This window comes from Peromyscus leucopus, chromosome 2 (assembly GCF_004664715.2).
Source record: "Peromyscus leucopus breed LL Stock chromosome 2, UCI_PerLeu_2.1, whole genome shotgun sequence".
Lineage (NCBI taxonomy): Eukaryota > Metazoa > Chordata > Mammalia > Rodentia > Cricetidae > Peromyscus > Peromyscus leucopus.
In genome coordinates this window covers 31,386,995-31,412,183 of record NC_051064.1, presented here as the reverse complement: position 1 = coordinate 31,412,183, position 25,189 = coordinate 31,386,995, and the positions used below count along the sequence as shown (strand labels likewise).

General features: G+C 38.5%; 1 protein-coding gene across 8 annotated transcripts in view; it reads right to left on the bottom strand.

The window, feature by feature from the left end:
• Window positions 1–279: 279 nt before the first annotated feature.
• The window catches only part of St18 (ST18 C2H2C-type zinc finger transcription factor), a 312,791-nt gene continuing 287,881 nt past the window's right edge, over window positions 280–25,189 (bottom strand). For 7 of the 8 annotated variants that reach the window (XM_037202458.1, XM_028862338.2, XM_028862345.2 and 4 more), the window contains 9 exons: window positions 22,978–23,040; window positions 22,225–22,293; window positions 20,251–20,313; window positions 20,063–20,143; window positions 17,240–17,461; window positions 13,983–14,071; window positions 7,163–7,266; window positions 5,088–5,231; window positions 280–2,636 (listed from right to left, as the gene is read on the bottom strand). In XM_037202458.1, the coding sequence (XP_037058353.1) occupies window positions 2,496–2,636; window positions 5,088–5,231; window positions 7,163–7,266; window positions 13,983–14,071; window positions 17,240–17,461; window positions 20,063–20,143; window positions 20,251–20,313; window positions 22,225–22,293; window positions 22,978–23,040 (976 nt within the window). In that variant the 3' untranslated portion in view covers window positions 280–2,495. The remainder of the gene's footprint in view (window positions 2,637–5,087; window positions 5,232–7,162; window positions 7,267–13,982; window positions 14,072–17,239; window positions 17,462–20,062; window positions 20,144–20,250; window positions 20,314–22,224; window positions 22,294–22,977; window positions 23,041–25,189) is intronic. The other variant, XM_037202461.1, reaches the window with a different exon arrangement.

Sequence of the window (25,189 nt, the reverse complement as noted above, 5' to 3'; positions counted from 1 at the left end):
TTTACATTACCTATAGGGACAACCAGATCTAAGAGATGTGGAAGTTTGGTCAAAAACTTGAAAATAGAGAATACTGATGACTTAGATAAGAACACAAAAGCATAATAGGTAGTCTAGAATTATCGACAGTTTTTTCAACCTAGCTTGCATTATGCAAGCTATATTCAGGACTCCCAGCAGTTTATTATCAGGCTAAGACTCCTCAGGTGCTGCTCCATAGACCATTAGGGATGATGACATCTGTCTTCATAAATTAACCCAATAAATATCACAGCAAAATTCATTATCAATTTTTATTTTCTACCATACACCAAATGTACAGCACTGAACACAATTTTGTCGCATTGATGTAAGAAATATTGTTTGGAGAAACAGTATACAAACAAACTACTTCAAATAAAAATGCATACATCATTGTTTGTTTTGTTTACAAAAGACCCAATTTACAGTATCAATCATTAACATAGTCGAAATGAAAACAATTTAGTGCATGTTACAAAACACAAATACCAAGGAGGCAAATAAATATAGACACATCATAAAACTATGTGAACACAAATAAATTAACTGAAGCCATGTAAATTATAGTAATAAATACATAGGTTTGTAAGAGATCTCTTTAAATAAAATATATAACAAACTTGTTAAAATATTTAGCAAAGTAAACTTCTGTGTAATAAGTGAGCCCGTTTGTGTGCTTCTTTGAAATACTATGTAGCAAATGTTCAAAGACATACTTTAATAGGAAATTTTGTGTCCCATTTTTAGTAGACACCACTCATGATAGCTGCTTCTTTTAAATTGAGTTTTAAATAAACACCTTTCCTACCTAAGAACAGACATCTCATTTTCACTAAACTAAAATTCAAGAGTTCAAATGAACCCCAAGCCAAAGATAAGCTCCACTTGATGCATAACAATAACCACAGTTCCATGAGAGTGGAGTGACTGGACCACTTTTCATGTATCTGAGCAGTAACAGTAGTAACAGTGAATTCAAGCCTGTGAATGCCATCACACTAAGTCTAAATATCCATGAGGCTAATAAAAAATAAACACTTTTATTATAGCACAGAAAATTAAGCCCACACTAAAGTTCATGTGTACATTTACACAGAGGCACATCTGCACATGAAATGTGTGTGCACACCAAAAAGGCAGTTTAGCTGGTTGTCTATACCTTTTCCTTAAAAAAAATAAGTTTTAAAAAACTTTTGAAACAATGCTTAAACTACTTTACAGTCCCTGAAATAGACATTGCCTTTACTATAGCAATTACTAAACTCTGATCCAGGTGAGATTGTAGACTCAATTTCATGTGTGGATGAGTGTTTGTGAGTACATATGTGTATGGACTGTGCCTGTGTGTGTGTGTGTGTGTGTGTGTGTGTGTGTGTGTGTGTTTCAAGAGTTACATCAAATTTAAATTTGTCTTATTTCCTAGGGAAGTGCAGATCAATGTTGCCAATATTCAGACTGGAATAACACTTTTTCATGTCTTATTATGTTTTCTACTCTTCCAGTCAACCCAGTAAGATAAATGCTATTTCAGGGGATATAGTATCTACAAAATTTCCATTTGGATGTGTCTATATTTCTTAAGGACAATTCTACACCAATATTGTCACTTGTGATATTGTACTAACATATAGCAGGAAAAGCCTGGCTGGTCACATCAAAGCTTATTTCTCATCTTGGGGAAGGGTTACCAACTAGCCAATGTGACTTGAAAAACAAAAAGACAAATCTGATTCACTTAAAATCTATGTTTTAAACAGCTCAAAAAAACAATTCAAATTAATTAAATCCGTGCAGCCACGTGGAATACTCTGCTGACTATTTTATTTAATTATTGCTATCAAGTTCTGAGCACGCTGTTTGCCAGCATCCTATGCTTTTATGAATGTGGGTTTCCCACTAGTGGGCGCCATTTATCTTCAAATTCCTTTGCAGCTCACATTACCAAAAACCACTTACAAAACCAGTAAAGGGGGAAAAGAAGCGCACAGTAGAAACCAGACTTGACCATAGTGCGGTCCTTCATACTTTTTTTTCCTTTAAACCCAGAAAGATGTATGATTTGAGAACAGCATTTCTATTTAAATCCTATTAGAAGATAAATTAATAAACACACCTGTAAAAATATGGTAGACTTCAAAATGCAGTTAAAAGATAAAAAACTCTTTGATTAGTAATAAATAAAATATAAAATGTCACATTTATTTTACATATACTTTACAAAATAAAGAGTGCAATGAAGAAATAAAAGAAAAAGGTATGAAAATAAATGAGATTTAATAATTGACTGCATTGCTTTTAATCCAAAGAGTTTATCATAGTTTTTTTTTTCCTTTTTATGTCACTTGGGGAAAAATTAGTGCAATGTTGCAATTATAATTGCAGGGGGAAGGCTCCAGGCTCCAGGGTTGCAAGGCCCCTGTGGATCAGCTGGAATTCACTGCTGTGGTGACCTCTGCTTCCTGCATGCTGCCCTCCTACACGTGGATGCCCTTTACCGCCTGCTTGATGCTTTCCAGTAGAGCTTTGCATTCTGGGGAATAGTCCCGTTCCAGATTGCTGTACATGTCTGTGAGAGTATTTACATATGCTTCAAAATTCTGCTCATTGATAGGCCCCTGATGGAGACAAAGCACATGGAACCAGTCACAGAGGTTCAGCTGCCCCAAGGAAAATCGGGAGACAGTGAAGAATGTTGTCAACTTATATAAGTAGGAAGAGAAGGGTTTATATGGCTGTGGTAGTTTGGGATAGGACATCCAAATGTTAGTGTTTGTAGGGTTTATCTGTTCACTTTTCATTTATGGCATTAATGAAACTTGATTGAATGGTAATGAGGATCAATCTGGAGCCATATAATGAATGCATCTAGCTGCTGAGCTTAGATGTCTCCAAACAACATGCCTTCTCTGGGAAGAGTCTTGGCCTCAATTGCACTTGCTCAGTATAAAAACAGCATCTGTGGAAGGTATGTGCAGGGGATGAAGGTTTGCTTGTGTCAAGTGGTTCTTTAACAGTTTTAGGTTGGAATGGCGGAGATTTTAGCCTTAAGCCAGTTGCTCGCTAACAGTTGTGATAGAGATTTCTATAGTATGATACTGTTCATTTCTCCCTCTCTATTTTTTTTAGGAAGAATATCAGTGTTAGAAGGTCCAGACTGACTCTTCTTTACCATGGGTGGTATTTTGGCATCTTCTTTGCCCAATATAATGGTTCTATTTATTTATTTATTTATTTTTGAGACAAGGTCTTATTTTGTTATCTTGACTGGCATGGAACTCTCCATGTAGACCAGGCTGACCTTAAACACCTACAAGTCTGCCTGCCTCTGCCTCCCAAGTGCTAGGATTAAAAGGGAATGCCACCATGCTGGGAAACACACACACACACACACACACACACACACACACACACACACACACACACAATATGTATATGGTATATGGATGCTTTGCATGTATATTTGTGCACTACATATGTGCTTTATACCTGTGGAGGTCAGAAGAGGCTGTTACATACCTTGGAACTGGAGTGACAGCCAGTTCTGAGCCACTAGGCTGGAACTGGGAATTGAACCTGGGTCTTCTGGAAGGTCAACCAGTGCTCTTAATTGCTGAGCTTTCTCTCCAGTCCCATAATATGTTTTAAAGTGGGTGCTTACTAGCTGTGTGTAAACTGCATGAATAAGAGGCAGGACATACATGACAAAAGGGAACACTCTCCAGCCATGTATGGTACCTCCATGTTCCCACCTTTTTGAAAACCCATGGTAAGTGCTATATTACATTATAAGGTGCTTGGAAGGACAGACTTAAAAATGAGTAAAGAGCTCAAGTAGAGAGAGAATGACTATAATCGTTATTGTTTAGAGGGTAAGCTTTCTAGATCTGAAGACAATTTGATGTGCCCAGCAGAGTTCTGATCTGGAATATATGCATTGTCTAGTTTTGATTGTTCCCATATAGTTTCTACCTCTGCTGTGTATGCATTTCTTACAGAATCATGTAATGGGACAGAGACTCTGGTGGCATGGTGGGTTAAAGGCCACATCAGGAAGTTCGTTGTCCCACACATTCCTGACTCATGCCATCTTTGAGTCTTGACCCAATGATGGACACTGAGCCAGGACTTTCTCAGTTACGGTTGGAGAATCATATGTGCTTAGTGCACTGGGGAGCTTTCATGTGTTCAGGCCTGCAGTCACTGCTACAGCACCTCAGGTGGTCCTTGGATGGTAGCTAGGTACAAGTTATCTTGTCAGCTGTGGCACTGACAACAAAGAAAATACTAGGAAATACACATTTGAAGAAGGAGCTGGAAAGACAGGCAAAAGGAAGATGATAATATTCTCCTTGACAGTAGCCAAAGTTAAAATCTTGATTTTTTTGTGGGGGGGGCAGGGGTTAAGAAACATTTGGAATTGGGTGAGACAAAGACTTCAGTTGGGAAATTGAATAAATTAAGCAACTTAATATTTTGAGCAAAACCCAGTTATATCTTTATTACATTGCTGTTGCTTTAAGTCCCTTTGTATGCAAACTAGCAGTTTTGGTTTAAGAATATAGGCTCTGAGGAAATTAACAGCATTCAGCAATATCCCCCTCAACAATGTAGCTCTATCTCCAAAGATTGATTTATATTTATAAAAATGTAGAATAAACTTTGTGAATTCTAAATAGTTGTATGCTTAGGTTTTAGAAATAATGATGCCTCAATCACATCCATGGGTAGAAGTTGAACATTAAAAGTTTATTGGGAATGGAACTATTTATTTTATAATTCATAAGTTGGGTGGATGATGCTGAGAGCTGCATAGAATCTTCTTTTTGGAAACATATTTTCAGTGAGTGAGTGCTGGCCTTCAACTTTCATATAACTTTATGAAATATCTTCAAGCAAACCTTCATCTTTAAAGGACCCCAGTCTTTTGAAATGTCACTGGCCTTCATTAATCTGAGTGTGTCTACCATGTTCTCAGATGGAAAGATCACTGATCATGAGAATGTATACCACAGGGTAATGATACTGAGGTGGATGGCGGGACAGCAGAGCCTTGCTCTGGGTCTTACCATCTGTGGCAGCTGGATGTCAGCAAGGCTGGAGATGAGAGCCTGGCTGAGCCCTGCCAGTTCCTTCAGCAGACTCTCATTGCTCTGTTCTATAAGCTTGTTCTCCTCCTCTATGCTCTTCAAGTTGCTCTCCATAGATGTTATCTAAAACAGAGGTAATGACATGAGAAGCAGAGCTTGAGGCCTATGCAAGGCCTCAAGGGAAAACCTGTGGCTGGGTATAAGTGCCAAACTGTAGCCCTGCCTACTGCTCTAAGTGTTGGATTCATACCTTCAGATTTGTACTTTCAACACAGTCTTTTCCATGACTTGCAGGTCTAGCTTCTCTACATGGCTAGATGGTAGATATCTCAAAGACCTTAGAGCAAATCTGCTATTTTCCCCAATCCTGTTCCAGCTGCATGCCTCTTCTTTGTAGTGGATGACTACCTGAATGTTTCCCAGACTCAGGGTTCTTCCTCTCATACTTCAAACTCACTGAGCACTTCTTTTAAAATACACAAGATAAGGCCACTGTCCACCAGTGTTGTGGTCACCTGGACCCATCCATTGGTATGATGGTATCATTTCTCATGGGTGACCTTGTGTCAGCTTTGCTCTGTATAGTCTCTTCTTGGTCCTCTTCAATACACTAATAAAATGAATCTTTTGAAGGTCAAATTAGAATGTATGTCAAGATGACTAAATTACTCTCAAGTCTCAAACCCTTCAGGGCCCCCTCAATCCACCAAAGTAAGTGCTAAGATAACCAACATTGACTAGGTTGTACTATGTGAACAGCCCCGTGTAGTACCCTTCTGTAACTTGCCCTACCCAGTTAGACTACCTCCAGATACAATCCCCACCACTGTTGGCTAACAACTCCTTCATTTCTCAAATCATTGCTTTGATTTTCCTTCTTCTTGGGGCTTGGCTATCCTGTTTAATGTCAAACCCCACTTCTTATAACAGCATATTACAGACACACACACACACACACACACACACACACACACACACACACACACACTTTATTGTCTGTCTTCCCCACTTAGATTAAGCTCCATTTGGTTTCAAGAGGAGTCCCATGCTTTCTGAATGGAAGCATCAAGTTCTTTCTTTGGATTTCTGGGGCATTCATAAGGAGGGATGAAGCAACTATTTCATATGGATTAGACTGCTTAGGTGAGGACTCCTGAGAGATGAGATGAAGCTTGCATTTTAGGAGTGGGGAAAGAAAAGAAATGGGAAAGGCAGGATAAAGGGCCCTCTACCCTCTGCTTTATCTTGTTTCTCCACTTCTAACTTGTTGCAATGCAGTTATTTTTGCTTTTTGAGATGCTCAGGATTTAATCTAGAGTCTTTTACATGGGTAGGCAAACAATCTATCACCAAAGTACATCCTTAATAACAGAATTTGCATTAACATCTTAAAAATCCTGGACTGAATTTTTTATTCACAGTGGTCTAGGATTAGACACTGCTTGAAATTTTTAATTTTTTGTTTTGTTTTATTTTTTTGAGACAGGGTTTCTCTGTGTAGCTTTGTGCCTTTCCTGGAACTCACTCTGTAGCCAAGGATTGCCTCAAACTCACAGAGATCCACCTGGCTCTGCCTCTCAAGTGCTGGGATTAAAGGCGTGTGCCACCACTGGCCGGCTGAGTTTTTCATTTTTTGTTTTTGTTTTTTTTTAACTAAAATATCTGTACAAGAAGATCTACTTTTAGCACATACAGCAATATTCTAGAAGAATTACGTTTAAAGAGTGTGATGTTGTATGTGCATTTTTAATAAAATGAAGGAACCTTAATCTTTGTGACATGATTCACTACAAAGTACCATGTGCTCTACAGGAGTCTGTATGGTCATCTACTTTATTTGTCCACAAAGCGGTTCTTCTATGTCAGCTAGGTGAAGGCAGGAGTAACTCTTCCCACCCGTGCTGAGTCAGTAGACACAGTCATGAGCCACTAATGAGAAACAAATTTCTCTAGGGTATCAGCACAGCTTCAGTTGCAAGATCAGGAAGCTCAATGTTTTATATTCACTAGAGGTTATGATTATTTCAGAAATAACTAATTAATGTTTTTTTAACCTGGGTCTGAAGTTTCATCATATCTGCTTCAATTTTAAGGTTGGATTCATTCAGTTCCTTTATTTCTTCATCCAAATGCCTAATTTCTTCATCACCATCAATACCTGTAAAGGGTCAAAAGTTCACATTGAAAACAGGAGACAAGGCCCAGTCATGGGTTATTTTATGTTTAAATATGAGAACAGTTTTGGAATTTAATGCTCTCTAAGAAAATGAAATACAAAAGCAGCAGCTTTCAGGTGGCTCCCCTCTGTTACAGAAGACCTGGTAAGCCCTCGTTTATAGTCACCACATGCATGAACTGTAGGGAAACGGGGCTGGCTAAAGAAACCCACCCTGGCCCTGGAGCCCAGAACCAGGGAAACACAGGCTGGGTCTGGGACCTGAGATAGAGAAAGGAACACTTTATCCCCAAACCCAGAACCAAGGAAATATGCCCTGACTCTGAAACCAGTACCAAAGAAATACTCTTGGTCGCTAGACTCAGAGCCAGTGAAAGAAATGTGCCCTGGCCTTAGAATTAGAGTCAAAAATCTAAGAAAGACCTGTGAAAGAAACACAGTTTGGCTCAGATCATAGCTATCTCTGCTCCTGGCCAACTGACCTGTGAAAGCAACCAATCACAGAGCAGGAAAGTAGCATCCTGGCTTTGGAGGGAAAGAAACACAGTCTGGTTCTTGGACCTGAGCCAGAGAAATGAACAGTTTATCCCCAAACCCAGAACCAAGGAAACATGACTTGACTCTGAAACAGTACTAACGAAACAAACACTTTTGGTCCCTAGAATCAGAGCTAGTGAAAGAAATGTGCCCTGGTCTTAGAATGAGAGGCACTCAGGATACCCTTCCCTGCTGCTGAAGCAGTTCCAGGCCTGACTTTCCGGAACAGTCAGGATACCCTTCCCTGCTGAGCTATCCTAGGAGCCCCAGGTCTGACTCTCATAAGCGGTCAGAATACCTTCCCTTCCAGGGCTGAGTTGTCTCATTGCAGCTCCAGTCACCAGAGCTGTCCTAGCAGCTCAAGGTGTCTGAGATACCTCACTTTCCAGGGCTGAGCTGTCTCATTGTAGCTACAGCTGTCGGAGATTTCCTAGCAGTTCAGGGTATCACCTGACTTCCCAAGTAGTCAGAATACCTTTCCCCCAGAGTTGCAAAAGGCACATTTTGGTGCCAAAACCCAGGACCAAAGCTCTAGAGTGGCAATAATTGCTTACATGAACCATTGTAGTCTTTTCAAATAATAAATTGCCAGACCTCTAAAATTAAAATAATTTGACAGAAATTAAATGAACAAACAGTGTTCAAACCCATGTAAACTCTTATACAGCTGCTGCAAGGATAGTGAGGTGACAAGAGATGCCCAGCAATTAAATATCTGCTTTTTGGGATGACCCTTAAGAGCCACATCTAGAAGCAGACCTGGGCTACCAGCAGACAAGTTCAAGACCAGGAATGCAGAATAGATTTCTCTGTGTGGACTTGGTAAGAAGCACATGTGGTTCAGGAGAAAGAACATGGTCTTGACTGTTGTTATTGCATTTGGACACTTACTGAACTTTAGGTTTCAATTTCTGTAGAAATATGCATGTATGAGAATGAATGCAATAAAGTGTAGATTATGGAACAGTGTCCAGTGAACACGTATTAGTTTCCATCATTGTTTTACAGAGTGAGTGTGAATACATTTTACCATTTGAAAGTCTGAGAAAAGTGGTTAAGAATGCCACAGTTTGGACTGAAGTTAATCTCAACAATCTGGAGAAGTGGGTCTATGATAGTGCCAACAACAGAGGAATGAGTACAACCTCCTGCACATTGGTTCAGGAGCAATTTCATAAGAGCAATTTTAATTTAATTTTATCAGTACTAAGCCACTGCAGTTTCTGAGTGAGTAGAAAATAGTTTATAACCTGTTTTTACGCTCAGGGATGTTCCCTAAAGTTCATCTGCCCAAAACTTAACTTCCAATGTCATATTTAATGGCTGGAAGCAGGATCCTTACAGAGTGATTTGGGATTAGATGGCATGAGTAGGGGCCTATGGTGGTACCAGTAACTCTCTATGAAAAGAGACTGGAACTATCACATGTGCTCTGTCTCACATGATACCTGGCACTGTGTAGTTATTCAGCAGAGGAAGGCCCTTGCCAGAGGACCAAAAGATGCTGAAAACATGTTCTTAGTCTTTGCATCCTCTAGAACCATGAACCCAATAGACTTCTACTCTATATAAGTTACTAATATCAAGCATCTTTATAACAATGGAAGATGCGGTAAGGTACTTAATGAAGGTGAATGCTCATCCATATTCTCCTGACCCAGCAATTTCATTCCCAAGTACATGGCACACACAGGATACACTCAAAACATGTACAGCCAGACTTCACAAAAGCTCACTGCTGAAGCAAGCCAGACACCTTCCCCATTCCCAGTCATGATGTAGATGAACCTTCTAAAAAATTATTTTTAATTGTGTGTGTATGCACATGCACACATATGAATGTAGGTGCCTGTGGGGTTCAAAAGAGGGCATTAGATTCCCAGGAGCTGGAGTTATAGGTGGTTGTGAGCTGCCTAATGTGGTGCTTGAAACTGAAGTCAAGTCCTAGGCATGACCAATACGCATTCTAAACCACTGAGAAATCTGTTCATGCTTTGGATAATTTATAACAATATAATATGAAGCAAAAACTGTAAGACCTGAAATTTTATAAATGCTATAAAACAGGTGGCTATTTTGTAGGCACTTATTTCTTTTAGAAGTGGGCCATACCTGGCCAAGGGGTGTGTGTGTTGTAACAGACTGATATCACACTGGATTCTGACACTCAATAAAAAGAGAGCACAACCAAGATGTTCCTAGATAACTCTAAGTATTAAGCACAGTCTGACACAGCTCCACATCAACAGCAGGCAGGGGACAGAGGCTCATCATCATGGAACTATGATGTTTCCATGGACCAGGTCCATGATATCTAGAGAACTCTACTGAATTTCTAAGCATCATAGTCTGCTGGCTGATGATATACTGGGAGAACAGTCTTCTCTTGAGCAGATAATACATACGAGCTAAAGAAGAAAGGATTCTCATTGACTTGACCGTTTTTTTATTTGAGCAAGTGAAAAATTCTCTTGCTATATTTCTCTGACACAATGTTTTTCCTTTCTGTCTTTCTACAACCTCACTTCAGGTGTTTTTATTTTTGCTTTTGTTTGTTTTTGATTTTTGATTTTCAAGACAGGGTTTCTGTGTAAGAGTCATGGCTGTCCTGGAACTAACTCTGTAGACAGGCTGGCCTCGAACTCAGAGTTCATCTGCATCTGCCTCCCGAGTGCTGGACTTACAGGCATATGATACCACTGCCTAGTGGTGTTTTTTCTAATATTGGCCAAGAGAGACAAAAAGTATGAAGAGTTATGAAATAATTGCATAAGCAGGGTGTTGTAAGGACCCTCACTAGAGAATATTAGCACTCTGACTTCAACACTAAGAAGGCAGGCAATGGAGACATGAGCAGCGAGATGAGCATTTCATTGAGGGAAACAGAAAGCACGCAGATGCAGGTAGGAGAGAAGCAGATGTCCCTAGCACTGTAAGAAGGTAAACTCAGGGAATGAGTCATGGGGACCATTAAGGACTTGGAATGGGATCCAGGGAAGGATTTTAAGGCAGAAAGTTGCTGTTTGCCTCCCCACCTCTGTCTCTTTTATCAACCTTCCAGCCTGCCTCCCTCCCTCCCTCCCTCCCTCCCTCCCTCCTTCCTTTCCTTTCTTCCTTCATGATGTGCTAGAAAACAAATGCAGGGCCCTGTACATGCAAAACAAGTGCTATACTCCTGAGCTGCATCTCCAGTGATCTGGCTGAAACTTAAAAACATCTGGGTTTTTGTGGAGACAGAACAGATGTTGAGACAAAGCAGAAGACAGAAGATGGCTGAGAGATTATTCCTGGAGTCCTGGTTAGGTCTCAGCCCCTGACCCATGACCATGGAATAAGAAAAGAGGGAAAGAGAAGGGCTCAAAGTATGATGTGCAGGCAGAATTTGATAGACTTGTGATGAATTTGAATAGGAGATGTGAGAAGAAAGATGATATGGTGATTATTTTTCTGTAACAAATGATACAGTTACAATGGGCAGTCTTCACAACGGGGAAGAACGGCTTGCAGTAGAATGAAGAAATGTTCAATTTTGACTATGTTATGGGATGCTTTTGAGAAGTCTCTTTAAGTGAGAGATATTGGTAATGAGATTCAGTTAAGGTTATGTTTCCCTGATACTTATTGTTAATGAAGATGACTGCTATAGTTTGAATCCTGAATGATACCAAAGGCCCGTGAGTTAAAGCATAGACTCTAGGGTAATCTCTGGCAGGGAGTGATGTGTGTGGGTGTAAATGTTAAGATGTTAGGCCCTGTGGGAGGGCTTTGGGTAATTGTTGGATATGCCTTTAAGGGTTTATGAAACACTGGCCTCCTCTTTTCTGGCTTCATGATTATAAGGTGAGCGGTTTTGTTCTGGCACATTTCATTACCATGATGCCCTGCATCATCACAAGCTCACAGTAGTGACCATTGTTGGGACCTCCAAAGCTATGTGCCCACACAAACCTCAGGTCTTTTAACTTCATGATTTCAGACATAATCACAGTAGAAAGCTGACTAACAAGAACACAGCTACTTAACCAAGGGTATGTGATCTGGATGATTCCGAATAACAAATGGTTCCTTGGCTTATTGGAAAGTATGGCCATGGGAAGAGAACCCAAGAAGAGTTTACCAGGGCAAGAAACATGGCTCAGCAGGTATAAGTGCTTGTTGCTCAAGTCTGTCAACATGAGTTTGATTCCTAGATTCCACATAAAAAGTTAGATATCACAGCACCCAACAGTAATACCAGTATTCCTATGGGAAGATGAGAGGCTGGGACAACCAGCTTGGATATGCAGTACAGTAGCATTAACAAGAATGGGAGAACTGACTCACAAAATTGTCCATAAATTTGAACAAGAGTAGGAAGGAGTATATGAAGAGTTTCAAAGGTGGAAATAGAAGGTGACTTAAACATGAGTTTTCTGCTTCCAGAATATCTTCAATAGCTTTATTCAGGGCCTCTATTATCTAGAATATCACTTACTCATGCTCAACTTTAGACAGAATATATTCAATGGAAATTTCCAGAAATAGCCCCTAAGTTTTGTAAAAACTTGCATTTATAGTAGGTTGTTGTAATTCTTCTATTTTATTTTTATTTGTTGCTAATCTCTTACTGTGCCCAATTTTGTAAATTAAACTGCAGCAGGATATGTACATATAGAGATGGCATTATGTGTGGTTTGGAATCCACTGGAGTCTTGGACATTGGAGATGGAACGATGTCACCTCTACTCACAGATGTCTAATGTGATTTGGAAGCATAATAAGATGTACATCCATGGTGCTCCTTTAAGGACATCATTGGTATAATGTTAGAATAGCCGGGTGTTGCTATGGATCAAGGAAAGCATATGAATACCCTATTGTATGTTTATCCAGTGAGCTTTGTGCTCTCTACTCTTTATATATGTTTCAACTAAGGTGACATAAACACACATTAAAGTGTCCCAATTTCACTGACCATGTATTGAGAGGAACTGAAAGAGTGGGGTGCTTCTAAGAAATAGCCAGAGTTCTGGGCAAAGCTCAGCTGTTTTGTATGTGGGTGTTGGCAATGGTGGAGGATGCTGGTCTGTCCGTAACATCTAGGGGTTTAAGCTTTGGATGGCGAGTTTCCCAAAGTCTTAGCAGTGGGAAGCAAGAGAATGAGAGTAGCACCTAACGACGCTATAGATAACCCAGATAAAGGTGTTCCTGAGTAGGAATTGACAGGCAGCTTGAGAGAGCTCTTCTCTCCACGATATCACATATCTCCCACATTAAATAAGTAAAACAACTTTCAGAAAAGAAATTTGAGAACAATTTAAAGTCCCCAGCTTGAACATGCCATTATAGTACACACTCAACATGCAGAGGCCTAGGATTCCATCTCCTTCACCAAAGAGGAAAAGAAAAAAATTGTTTTAAACTCAGCTCTGATCATGTAGCAAAGACAACATCAAATACAGTTTCTAAAGAACAGTGTTGCTTATATATCTAATACTTTGAAGGGAAGAAAGTCAGCCTGAGATAATCTAATACTTTGAAGGGAAGAAAGTCAGCCTGAGATAACATGAAACAATGATGAGAGAAATATTAGAAAAATATTCAAGTACCAAAATAACAGTTGGAGCTTCCTATAAACTCAGAATTAATATGTCTCAGTGTCGACAAGGGAGTGACCCTGAGGATTAGATGGAGAAACAGATGAAGGTACTAGGGCAGCAAGAGTCACCATAAAAACTTCTGTTTTTAAACAGAAAACATTTAAAGTCTCAAATACAAATGCTAGAATTTGTGGATAATGAAATTTGATGAAGAACATATACTGGAAACACATATACATGCACACATGTGTATGCATAAACCTATAGACATACACAAGCACACACATGTATATGCATATACACATGTTCCTAGGAGAAAAGCTAACATTGAAAACACTGAAGAACACAATTATTGTGTCTCTTAACTTATCTGTGTGCCTTTAATAACTCTTTGCAGGAAAGCCTTATTAAAGAAGAGAGGAAACATAAAGAAATTGTCTCTGCGATGTCACAGTTGCAGCTCAAATCTGAGGGAATTCTTTTGTTCTCACACACTGAAAGTATGCCTTGCTATAGTGAAGATTTCATTTTCAGAGAGCAGTGGGATCTACTGGATAGACCTTGGCTGAGATGGTGACTTACCCCCAGTTGCTTTGAGCTTGATGGTCATTAGTTCCTCAGAGACCTTGACCTTTTTGATAGCTTGTGCATTGAGAGGGCATCCAGACAAGCTATGAGAAGAGAATTTATACCCATGTGTGAAATCCATGTCATTTCTCATAAAATTAAAACTTTCTTTGCTACCTACTAATGATATTTTTGCCTTATATTTAATTACATCATAACCCATAGTTTCTTCATAGAAAGTAATTAGTAAATTTATATTAAATAAAATCCAAAGGTCCTAAAGTAATGGGAAGTGTTTGCATTTCTTTTTCTTAAATCAAAATACAGGTGGTCACTGCTGACACAACCAGTTCCATTCACCTGGCAGAACACTTGTCTTCTTCATTTATGAATATGCATACAGTGGTAAATACTTCACTTTCTGTAGATACAAAACTGCCCACATAGGTCATGAACAAGGACTTTTATCACTCAGCTGGAGTCCATGAAGAATAAAACAGAGTCTAGTTCTTCCTGTTTTCATACAAAGTACAGTCTGATCTTCACAGAGCGACTCCACAATAGTCAACAAGCTCCAACTCACAACAGAAAATTCAGTCTGCTTATGGAAAGTTTCTTTTTTCTGTAACCGTTAAAACATTATTTTCATTTAAAAAAATTCTACCCTGAAATGAGAATAAAAGCAGATGCTGCAGGTGCAGCTGGGGCAAGGAAATTGTTATCCGAGCTGGCGCTCACGACCCTGCCCATTGAATTGCTGCTCTCTTCAGCAGGCCTCCTTCCTTTAATGTCACTTGGTTTATTTAAATAGCACCAGTGTGATAATGACAACACTGAACAAAACCTGTTTTCCATCATTTATGATCAGGTAATTTTCTTGTTCTAAGCAGTCATTAGTTCTTTCATGGTTTTGTTCTATCTTTGTAGAAGCCAGCTTTAGATTAAAATAAAAATGAGAATAATCAACCATTTAAAGTATTTTTCCCACAGAAATGTGGTTTCAATTCATCTATAAAACAACCATTTTAACCTGAAGTTCATGATGCTATGCCAAGTGGAAGAAAAGTTTTCTGGAGTGAAGTCCTTAATAAATGTGAAGTATTTCATGCTTTAAGATTAAGCAACTTATTCTACATTAAGATTCTATAAAATACAGAAACTACTATAAAACTTTAATGGTAATGTAGAATAGGTAACATTATAAAAAAACTACGTGGTTTGTTCATCTTTGATAAGTGGTAAGTTATTTATGCAGGAAAAGAAAATGAAAGACAACTTGAGCTTAAAACCATTTTGGAGCCTCTTTCTGACCATCATTGCCTATGTAAGATTCATGGAGACTCACTCTTTCCCTCAAGAGTGTTCATGAGTTTGTCCTCTCTTATTGTCACATGCTGTGTTCTTAGAAAATGGTTGTGAAGGGGATGAATACTTAACTGGTAAAGTGGAATGTTAAAAGGGTCTGTTTTTAACATAATGGACAGTAGTATTTCATTTGAAACTGCACATCTTCTCCCTTACAACATCTATTATGCAATTTACAGTAAATTTCTAGGTAGACACAGTGTTAAAAAAATGCTAAAGAAGTGTAGCCATCACTACACAGCTTGGAACCAGTTGTGTATTGTTATGAAATGGAGGTTTTGGAAGGTGGAGGCAGGGGGATGGATCTTTGGAGCTCACTAGCCCATTAGCTTAGACCACTTGTTGAAGTTCCAGATCCTCTCTAAAACAAAAGATGGACAGTTCTAAGGAAAGACACCCAAAATTGTCAATTGTCCTCTGGCCTGTGTGTGTGTGTGTGTGTGTGTGTGTGTGTGTGTGAGAGAGAGAGAGAGAGAGAGAGAGAGAAGTCAATCTCAGGTGTCTTTCCTCAGGCCTCCACACACACGCACACATGCATGTGTGACTCTACCCTCAGCTCCTATGATAGAAGTCCTTTATGGATCTGAAGGTGGAGCTTGGCAGGCCTGGGAACAGGCCTATGAGGTGGGGCTCCAAAGTAGAAAAACAAAACAAAAAGAACCTAAAACATGAGTCTTGTATGATTTCCATCACATCCGCAATTCAGTTACGGCACATTAAATCAGAGATGAGCATGTCTCCACTTCTTCTCATACTACATTGGGTATATTTAGGGTAGTGTGGCTATAGACTCATTTGCCTTTCATTAAACAAAATGGCATGTGACTCAGCTTAGTGCACATTGGGTTTGTGACTGCTATTCCTAAGTAGGAAATAATGATCCAACAAATTAAAACGAGATATGCCATGATGAATATGAGCTTACACTGACAGTCATCCAAAGTACACCACTTAGAAAACATTTTCTTCATAAGCCAGTTTCATTGACAACTTCAAAACAAACAATCTCTGGAAAGATAATTATCTGGTATCAATGTCAAGGTTTTCCTCTGACCTCCACATAGAAAATGCAAGTTTCTCCATATGTCAGTTTTCTGACACCTTGAAAGCCATCAGTTCTTATAGGGATCATTTCTATACCTTTAGAATTGAAAAGGTATCAAAATGTCCCAACTTTGCTCAATTTGTACATTGAACTTAAAAGAATCAAAGTTTCCCTAAAAATGCACAAGGAGTAGCTTGTAAGATGAAAAGGGGGTGGAACACTCACTGACTGCAGAAATACATCAGGAACTTTCTAGATTTTTTTTCCTTTAAGAGGAAAGTGAGCCAAACAGCTGGAATAAGGTCATCCTTGTGCAACAGAGGGTTCCTTTGAGAGCCAGGGGCTCAGTGATGAAGGATATCACTGCAAAGTTCCAGGTCCCTGAGCCCCACCAGCACCCACACATGCTGCTTGCTTTCAGGTGGCTGTGGGCAAATCGCATCTTCCCAGAAGCAAAACAATGCTACACTGGCCTGAAATTGGGTGACTGCAAGAAAGGTAGGGATGGCAGAGAGAAGTCAGTGGAAGATCACAGCTACATGGCACAGGAGAGTGGGTAGCACCACTTGGAGTTGGAATGCAGCATTAAAAGACTAAGATGCTTAAAAATAGTAAAACAAGCAATATTTTAATGCACACAAAAAATGAAGTTTCTAGAGTACTTGATTTCTGCGCAGTGAATTTTCAGAAACAGCAAACACACTTTTCGTTCTTCAGACTAATCAAATATCTACTTAGTAAGACTCTGTGTTATATATCTAAAGTGTTAAAAAAAAATAATGGCATTTTGACTGTTTTCACCTTCTCCTAAGTAACTTACATCACAAACAATCATAACAATGAGACACAAAACAAGCATTACCTTCTGTGAGTGACAAAAACGTTGTTTACATGACCCAGCCCATTGCATCCTGGCAGGGGGCAGTGGGGGAGTTCTTGCTTGTTCAGTTTCCAGGAGAGAGGGGCCCCATTGAGGGGATTCTCCTTCTGTCTCTTGGCAGCCAGAGGACAGCCAGAAGCTGTGCGATGTGATGTGTATTTACCTGATATGTGACCTTGGCCGTCACATCCTATTACAGGACATCTAGAGAAGCAGAGTGGAGCTGTTATCAGCTTGAAAAAGGGAACTAGCAGCTCCATACTATACAGTAGCAACCAACAGCAGAGAATTTCAAAAGATACCACCATATGCTGGCTAATTTTATGTCAACTTGACACAGGCTAGAGTCACTAGAGAGGAGGGAATCTCTGAGAAAATGCCTCCATAAGATCAGGCTGCAGGCAAGCCTGTAGGACATTTTCTTTCTTTTTTTATTGTTTAATTAGTACAATCTATTATGTTTCACCAAGTAATTTGATGATATATATAAAATACTTTACATGTATCCACAACATTGGATCCCAAAGAGATGAAAAACTTTAAAGAGAAAGATAAAACTTCATAACAACTAAAGTATTTTTGTCAAGAGAAGTCATAAATAAAAGATAAGTAATAAAATAAACATTTATACATAAATATCCTTCATATATAGTAATTTTGAAAATTTTTTGTGACTTCAATTTTTAACACTGACCAATACCAGATAGGCCACAGAGTTTAAAATAATAGCAACAAATAATTAAATTGAACATTAATTTTGCTAATTATTAAAGAATCTCAAATAAAATGACTATATCTGAAGAGTTCACAACACGCCCCCACGGCCGCATATACCGGGCGGACACTTCCGCCTAGCCAATTCCAGGTCAGGATAGGCATTTCCGGGTCAGGGCATCTCGTAACCAGGATACCCAGCGGACCCGGACACCTCCGCCTAGCAAGTTCCGGGTCAAGGTGTCTCGCGTGACCAGGATCCATGACGTTACATGGCCACGTAAGCGCGCAACGTGACCATGTGATATAGGCACATGTGTGGAGTAGTGACGTGACCTGGCCACGCCCCCAGCCAGTTTTAAAGTGGAGCGCCATGATTCCCAGTCCCTCTTCTTCTCCACGCACGTGTCTCTCCCACAGGCTTGCGCACTCTGTCCCTTTAACTCTAATAAACTCTCTAAGTGGATTCTGTCGTGTTTCGTGACATTTCCTTGCAGGGTAAGAACACAACGCAGCTAAATAACTAACAATATCTTTTAAAGTTACAGATCATTAAAAAGGTTATCATACTTCCTGGCTGCTGTACTACAGTAGAATGAGTCTCTTATCAATAGCTTATGTAATGTCACTATATATGGTTTATGCATGTACATGTGTGCTCATGTATGTTTGTATTTGTTCAAATATGTGCAGGTGTATCAGGGCCAGGTCATCATTAGATATCTCCACCTTATTGTTTTTTTTTTTTTTTTTTTTTTTTTTTTTAACACAAAGTCTCTTACCTAACTTAACAATGTGTCTAGACTGGCCACTACCAAGCTCCTGGGACCCTCTTCCATCTACTTCCTGGGAGCTGGGATTAGAGTTGTGTCTTCATGCCTGGCTCTTATGTGGGTGCTGGGAATTTGAACTCAGGCATAACTGCTTGCATGACAAGCATGTTACCAACTGAGACATCTTCATATCCCACTATCTGGGCATTGTCTTAATTAGTGATTGATATGGGAGAGCTCTGCTCATTGTAGGTGGGGTCACACCTGGGCTGGTGGTGTAGAAGTAGATTGAGCAAGCCAGTAAGCAGCACTCCTCCATGATCTCCACATCAGCTCCTGCCTCCAGGTTCTTGCCCTTTTGACTTCCTTCCATGAGGAACAGTGATGTGGAAGTGTAAGCCAAATAAACCCTTTCCTCCTCAACTTGCTTTTGGTCTTGGCATTTCATCACAGCAGTAGAAACCATAAGATACACAACAAGCAGCAAAACATCATTGTGTTAGCAGTAACAGCTGGCAGGCTTTGCGCTGAGAAAATGCCGTGCATCACCTCTTTTAATGTTCACTGCAAACTCTTTGGGTAGAGAATATTATCCCATTTTGCAGGCAGGGAAAAGTGAGGTTTCTATAAGAGCTTAGCTGACTTGCCACCTAGGCAGCAAGAGATGGAGTCAAGCTCATACTCACTGTTTTTTCTTCTTTTTTTTTGAATTGAAAATAGATTTTAAATACAGTATATTTTGATTGACTTTGGTTTCTCCCCCCCAACTCCTCCCACATCCTTTCCACTGTTCTACCCACACAAATCTACAACCTTTCTTTCTTTCTCTCATTAGGATACAAACAGGCATCTAAAACTAATAATAAAATAAAAATACATAAAAATCAAAATAAACCAGAATTGGATAAAATAAACAAACAAAAGAGCCAAAGAAAAGATCAAGAAACACATATAGACACAGAGACACACACATTCATAATTCTCTCTCTCTCTCTCTCTCTCTCTCTCTCTCTCTCTCTCTCTCTCTCTCTCTCTCACACACACACACACACACAGAAATCCCATAAAAAAACAACTTCCATAGTATTGCTTTCTTTTAATACAGATGGGATAAATCTGTTAAAGAAGTGGAGAAATGCAGTTATGAAGGAGAAAACATTCTTGAACTTCTGAACAACATGACTCTTTAGCCAGAAGTCATGGCTCTTAATTGGCTCATCTCCTCCAGTACTCAGTGGGTACTCAGGGACATCCTGAGGCTCCTCTCAGTTAGCCAACAAGATATTGCCCAGCCCGGTTCTTCATCAGTTATACTTACTTCAGTTCAGAGTCTTCTTTTTCTTCCTTGGTAGGGGTCATTTTGATTCCACCTTTCCTTGCACGAGGGCAACCAGACAAGCTAAAATGAGTAATCAAGAACAGTATAAGACACTGTGATTATGCGATTATGACTGGGTATCATTGCCAATACATTAGTTTCCATTTGAGAAATGGGGTTGGTCTTACCTTCTGTGGGAAGCATAGTTTCCCGTCACATGCCCAGAACCATCACAACCTGGGGTTGGACACCTAAAAAACACAGGAACACAGTGGGCTGCCATGTTAGGGGAGAGATGGACATCATGACACATGTAAGTTAAAGAGGGTGAGCTGGACTCTTTTGGTTTAAGCAACTGTCTTTCAGTTAAGAATCCATGTTGAAAATAAAAACTCAACATGTGAAACTGCTGAGTGATATTTGGTTGACAATATATCGTTATTTATTATACATTAATTTTTTGAGATAGAGTATCACTTTGTAGCCCTGGCTAGTCTGGAACTCTATGTAGATCAGGGTGGCCTTGAACTCAGGCATTTGCCTGTCTCTACTTCCTGAGTGCTGGTATTAAAGGCATATGCCACCATGGTAGATGTTTTCTTAAATTCTACCTCAATGAGCATTCATAGGATGCTTTTATATCATGGAATGCCATTCCTGATCCACAAAGTAAGGAGTAACAGTTTCTCAAACAAAATAATTAGCAAACATCCAATTAGTTAGAGAAATAGACATTGAGAATCTAATCAACTAAAAACAGAAACACATTCTCTGCTGTTAGACACAAGTTTTTTACCCTTTTCTATTAACTTTAAAATTATTTTTAATAATGTTTCCATGCGTGTCTTTGTGTGGGTTTGTGCAGGTAAGTGCAGTGCTGCTGCAGAGGCCTGACCAGGGTATTATACCCCCTGGAACTGGAGTTCCGTTGGTGGTGAGCTGCCTGACATGGGTACTGGGAAGTGAAACTGGGTCTCCTGCAAGAGTAGTATTAACTCTTAATCACTTATCATCTCCCCAGCCCTTTACTAACATTTTTTTTTTTGTAAAACAGTGCTTTGGTAGTTTAGGTATTTTCTTATTATATATGATATAAATAGCTTGCTATATGTTATATATTAAGTCAAGAAATAACTTTTTAAATTTTTTTCCTTGAATATCTAAACAAGAGGTTAGTGAAATATATCTTTTTCTTGTATAGATAAAACAGACAAATTTTTTATTATGTGGCTATATGAAATATTTAATTACTCGACATTGCAATAGGACCTGTTGATCTACATGCTTCCAGTATCTTTCTGATGTTTTTAAACATAAAATTTAGAGAATGTACATGAAGTGATAGCTATAATTGAGATGTGGCAATGGAAACACTTAGACTATCATATTATGGTATACCTTACATTTCAATCTATTAATTATTAATCCCTAAACAGCCCTATATTTCAATCTATAAAAGTGGCTATTATTATTCAACACTTTACCTTGATACAATAAATTATACTTTAACATTTTGAAAATGAAGAACATATTTGCATATTTCCAACTTTTCACTATTTTGTTATAAAAATTTCAGGTTTTTATGTTCCTCATTATGAAGTCTATAAGATGTATTCTAATGTGAAGTTATTGGATATTTAATAGAAATATATTTATGTAAAACATCAAATGATAAATTTGAAATAAAATGAGAATAGAGGAAATAAAATCAATAACTAAATATTAGTATATATGTTACCTAGAGATCTTGTAAACAAAGTGGAAATGAGCCAGAGCAATGTTTAGTAAAAGTGAGAAGCAGTTGGGAGATTTAAAATTCTCATGATTTCTTAAAATGGATGCTGAAAATGTTTTACTACATCTTCACTAGTCTGGTTTAGGAAATAAATTCTGAAATTAGGAGCAAAAAGATTATGTTTGTATGCTATTTGTTACAAATCAGTATAAAAGGTAAGTACTATCCCCCTTTTCTCCAAACCCTAGCAAGGCAGTCCTAGCAAAGTGTAAGGGCTGGACTTCAGCCCTTTCAAATTTTGACAAGTGTGTTTTGCTATAAATCAGTCAGGTACAATTTTATGTTCTCTCGGCAAGGCAACATGGACACTAAAAAAATGAAGGCTCCACTGTGGTGAAGAAGGGCACAGAGGCCTCCCGGCACTTACTTAAGCTCCTGAGAGTTGGCAGCCATGAGGGACTTAAGAGTCTTGTCTGCTAGAGGACATCCAGACACACTACAGAGGGAAGAAGAGACACAAAGCATTGACTAGGACAAACTGACTCACAGATGTCCTGAGTTTGTGATATACATAAAGTTCTGAGTGACTAAGCATTGCAAAGAATTAACAGGGATTGGGTCTAGTTTTACTATTAATGAACATGGGCCCAAGGGGATTTTAATTATTTGTTGTAAACTCAGATTTGCTGTCTATCAAATGAAGGACTTTACTGAAATAAGAACTCAGTGATCAGCAATGACTAACAGTTCACACTCACTGCAGCACCAGTGACGATGGCTTCAGCTTTAAGCCACTGGCTAAGGAAAAGGAAATGCCATCAGTAGGAAAACAAATGAGAGAGCCTCTCATCCTGCTCAGCCACACCAACACCCTTATTTATTTATTTATTCAGGACCAAAAATGCCTCTTCCACTAGTGAGAGGCTTTCTTTGCTTAATGATAGGTGGGATAAGAGCCTGACATGAACCTTGAGTTTGTTTGTAACCAGGACCAGAACACTCTTGAACAAGGATCATGATTTCTATGTGCCATATCTAAATCTCTGAAAAATAAATAACCCCCAAATTCAACTAACCTACTGTCAATTTCCTAATCTAGACAGCCACTTGCTATTCTATTAGGTGACCTGAAATAGACCAAGATGATGACAACCTGAACACATGCAAGAATATTTGGTACCTGCGGTGAGATGCATAGTTGCCTGTGACATGGCCACTTCCATCACATCCTGGTGTAGGGCAGCTGTGTCAGCAGAAAAACAGATCGTGAGTGTCAAGTGCATTTCATAGATTATTGATCTTCCAGAGAAACTGAAAAGCACTTTCTCCTTTCAAGACTGCACTGTTTAGGAGATGCAGAAGCTAGAGTATTAAGTACTTAGAGGTTAAAAAGAGAATTCATAGGTAGAAGAAAAGTAAGCATGTCATTTCCAGACACTTTGTTTTTTTCTCTTTTCAACATTATGTCCAAATTTCCCACTCAAACAAGGTGAGAAGTGATGCTAACATGCTGTCCTGGTGGTTTGTCAGTCAACAATCCATGCTGTTCTGTTCTTGGAAAAGATAAATTTATGTCTCCATAACACAGAAATATGTGAACAGAAATCTTGGCACCAGTGATATGATACATTATAGAAAGGGATTTCTGTAGGCTTTCAAGAGAAAAACCACCTAGTAACCCTGACAGTTTAGAAACTACAAAGAAGAAAACCTTTGACTAAATGTAAATTGATATTTTATGTGAGAAAGTTATTGATGACAGAGAAATAGACAAGATATTTAGTTACTAGAACTCTTGAGCAGTTTCACTCAAAGCTGTAACAAAACACACACCTTTTTTCATAGCTAGCCTAAGGACAGATTTCAGGATGTCTATCAAAGGGTCCACTGTGATCTGTATCTTTTCACACTTTTCAGAAACTTCTGTTTTAGCCTTCTTATGTACATTTTAAAAACATCACAACAACTTTGTTATCCTTAAGAGGTATCTTTCCAATTAGAGATTCTTTAGCTTTTCAATTGCTTAATTTCTTAGATGCTGTTGAAATTGCCCATTTGGAGTGCATAGATGGATTCCATCCTGAAGTGCTATCTGTGGTTGTATTAAGGATCTGAGGGAAAGCATTGTGTTTTCCCTGACATCCTGCCTAAAGCAAAGTCCTTTCTGTCCATGTATATTAAATTCAGAATGAAGCTTTTTGGGGATTAGTAACATTATGATACTATCCCCCTCTAAGTAGTTTCTCTTTTAAGCATTTATCAAATGTTTTAGGCAATGTAAAGAAACTATGAACATTAGGGAATCTCAAAGGGATATTTGCTTTTCAGGGACTGATCTAAATTGGGATCATTTAATTCTTTTTCTGTCTCTGTTTCTGGATGGGATATCAGAAAGTATAGATAGTAAAATATATGTACAAAAAAGTTTTTTAAAAAGTAATGATGATTACATTCAGGCTGAGATATCTTTTTGATAAACATTTATCCACTGAATACAGAAATATCCCTAAACACCATTTAATGAGAACAGAAGGGCTTTCAAGTGTTTGGGAATTTTCATCCCCAAATAGTATTCCAAAAGCACTGTTTTTTTTTTTTTTTTTTTTTTTTTTTTTTTATTTCTCTTCTATTTTCAACTATGCTCAATGATACTTCCCAAGAGGCAAAGAAGTTATACTAATTTCACACTAATTATCTGTAAATTATCTATGGAATATAGTATTAACATATGAATTTGATTAGATAAAAATTTAAAGCTTTGTGGTACAAAAAGGTCAAAAGAATAAATAATTAGTGGCAATATTATTCTTGATAGGAGAATGATATTCTTAATTGACTCCTGGTAGGTCTTTGATGGCTGGTGTAAATTCAAATCTATAATAAAAAATACTTTTCAATATTACATACTACTAGTTGGGAGATATATTCTTGGAGGGTTTTCTGATAAAAAATAACAAAATTAAAGAAAAGAAACTAGCTAATTCTCTTGGTAATTGATTTTCAAATCTATTCAAGTCAGAAGAGAGTTGATAAAATTTAACAAATTCTTTCTGGTAGTTTTGGGTAAGTTGTCATTCTATGATTATCTCTTAAAAAAGAAATGTATTGATCCTGGGTTCTGTCCTCAGCTCCGGGGGAAAAAAAAGAAATATATATAACGAAGATAGTACAATACTCAGCATACTAACACAGACACAAACAAATCAGAGACTCCACCCAAATGATGGGTGGGGTACTTGGGAGGTCTCTTAATTTTCAAGGAATTCAGAATGGACTAGAAAACACAGTTCAAATTCTTGGGAGCCTTCCTATGTGCATTTACCTTCATACTCCAGGAGTGTTGTACATTACAAAATAATACCACTTCATTTTTTTTTCTGTTCCAGGCTAGT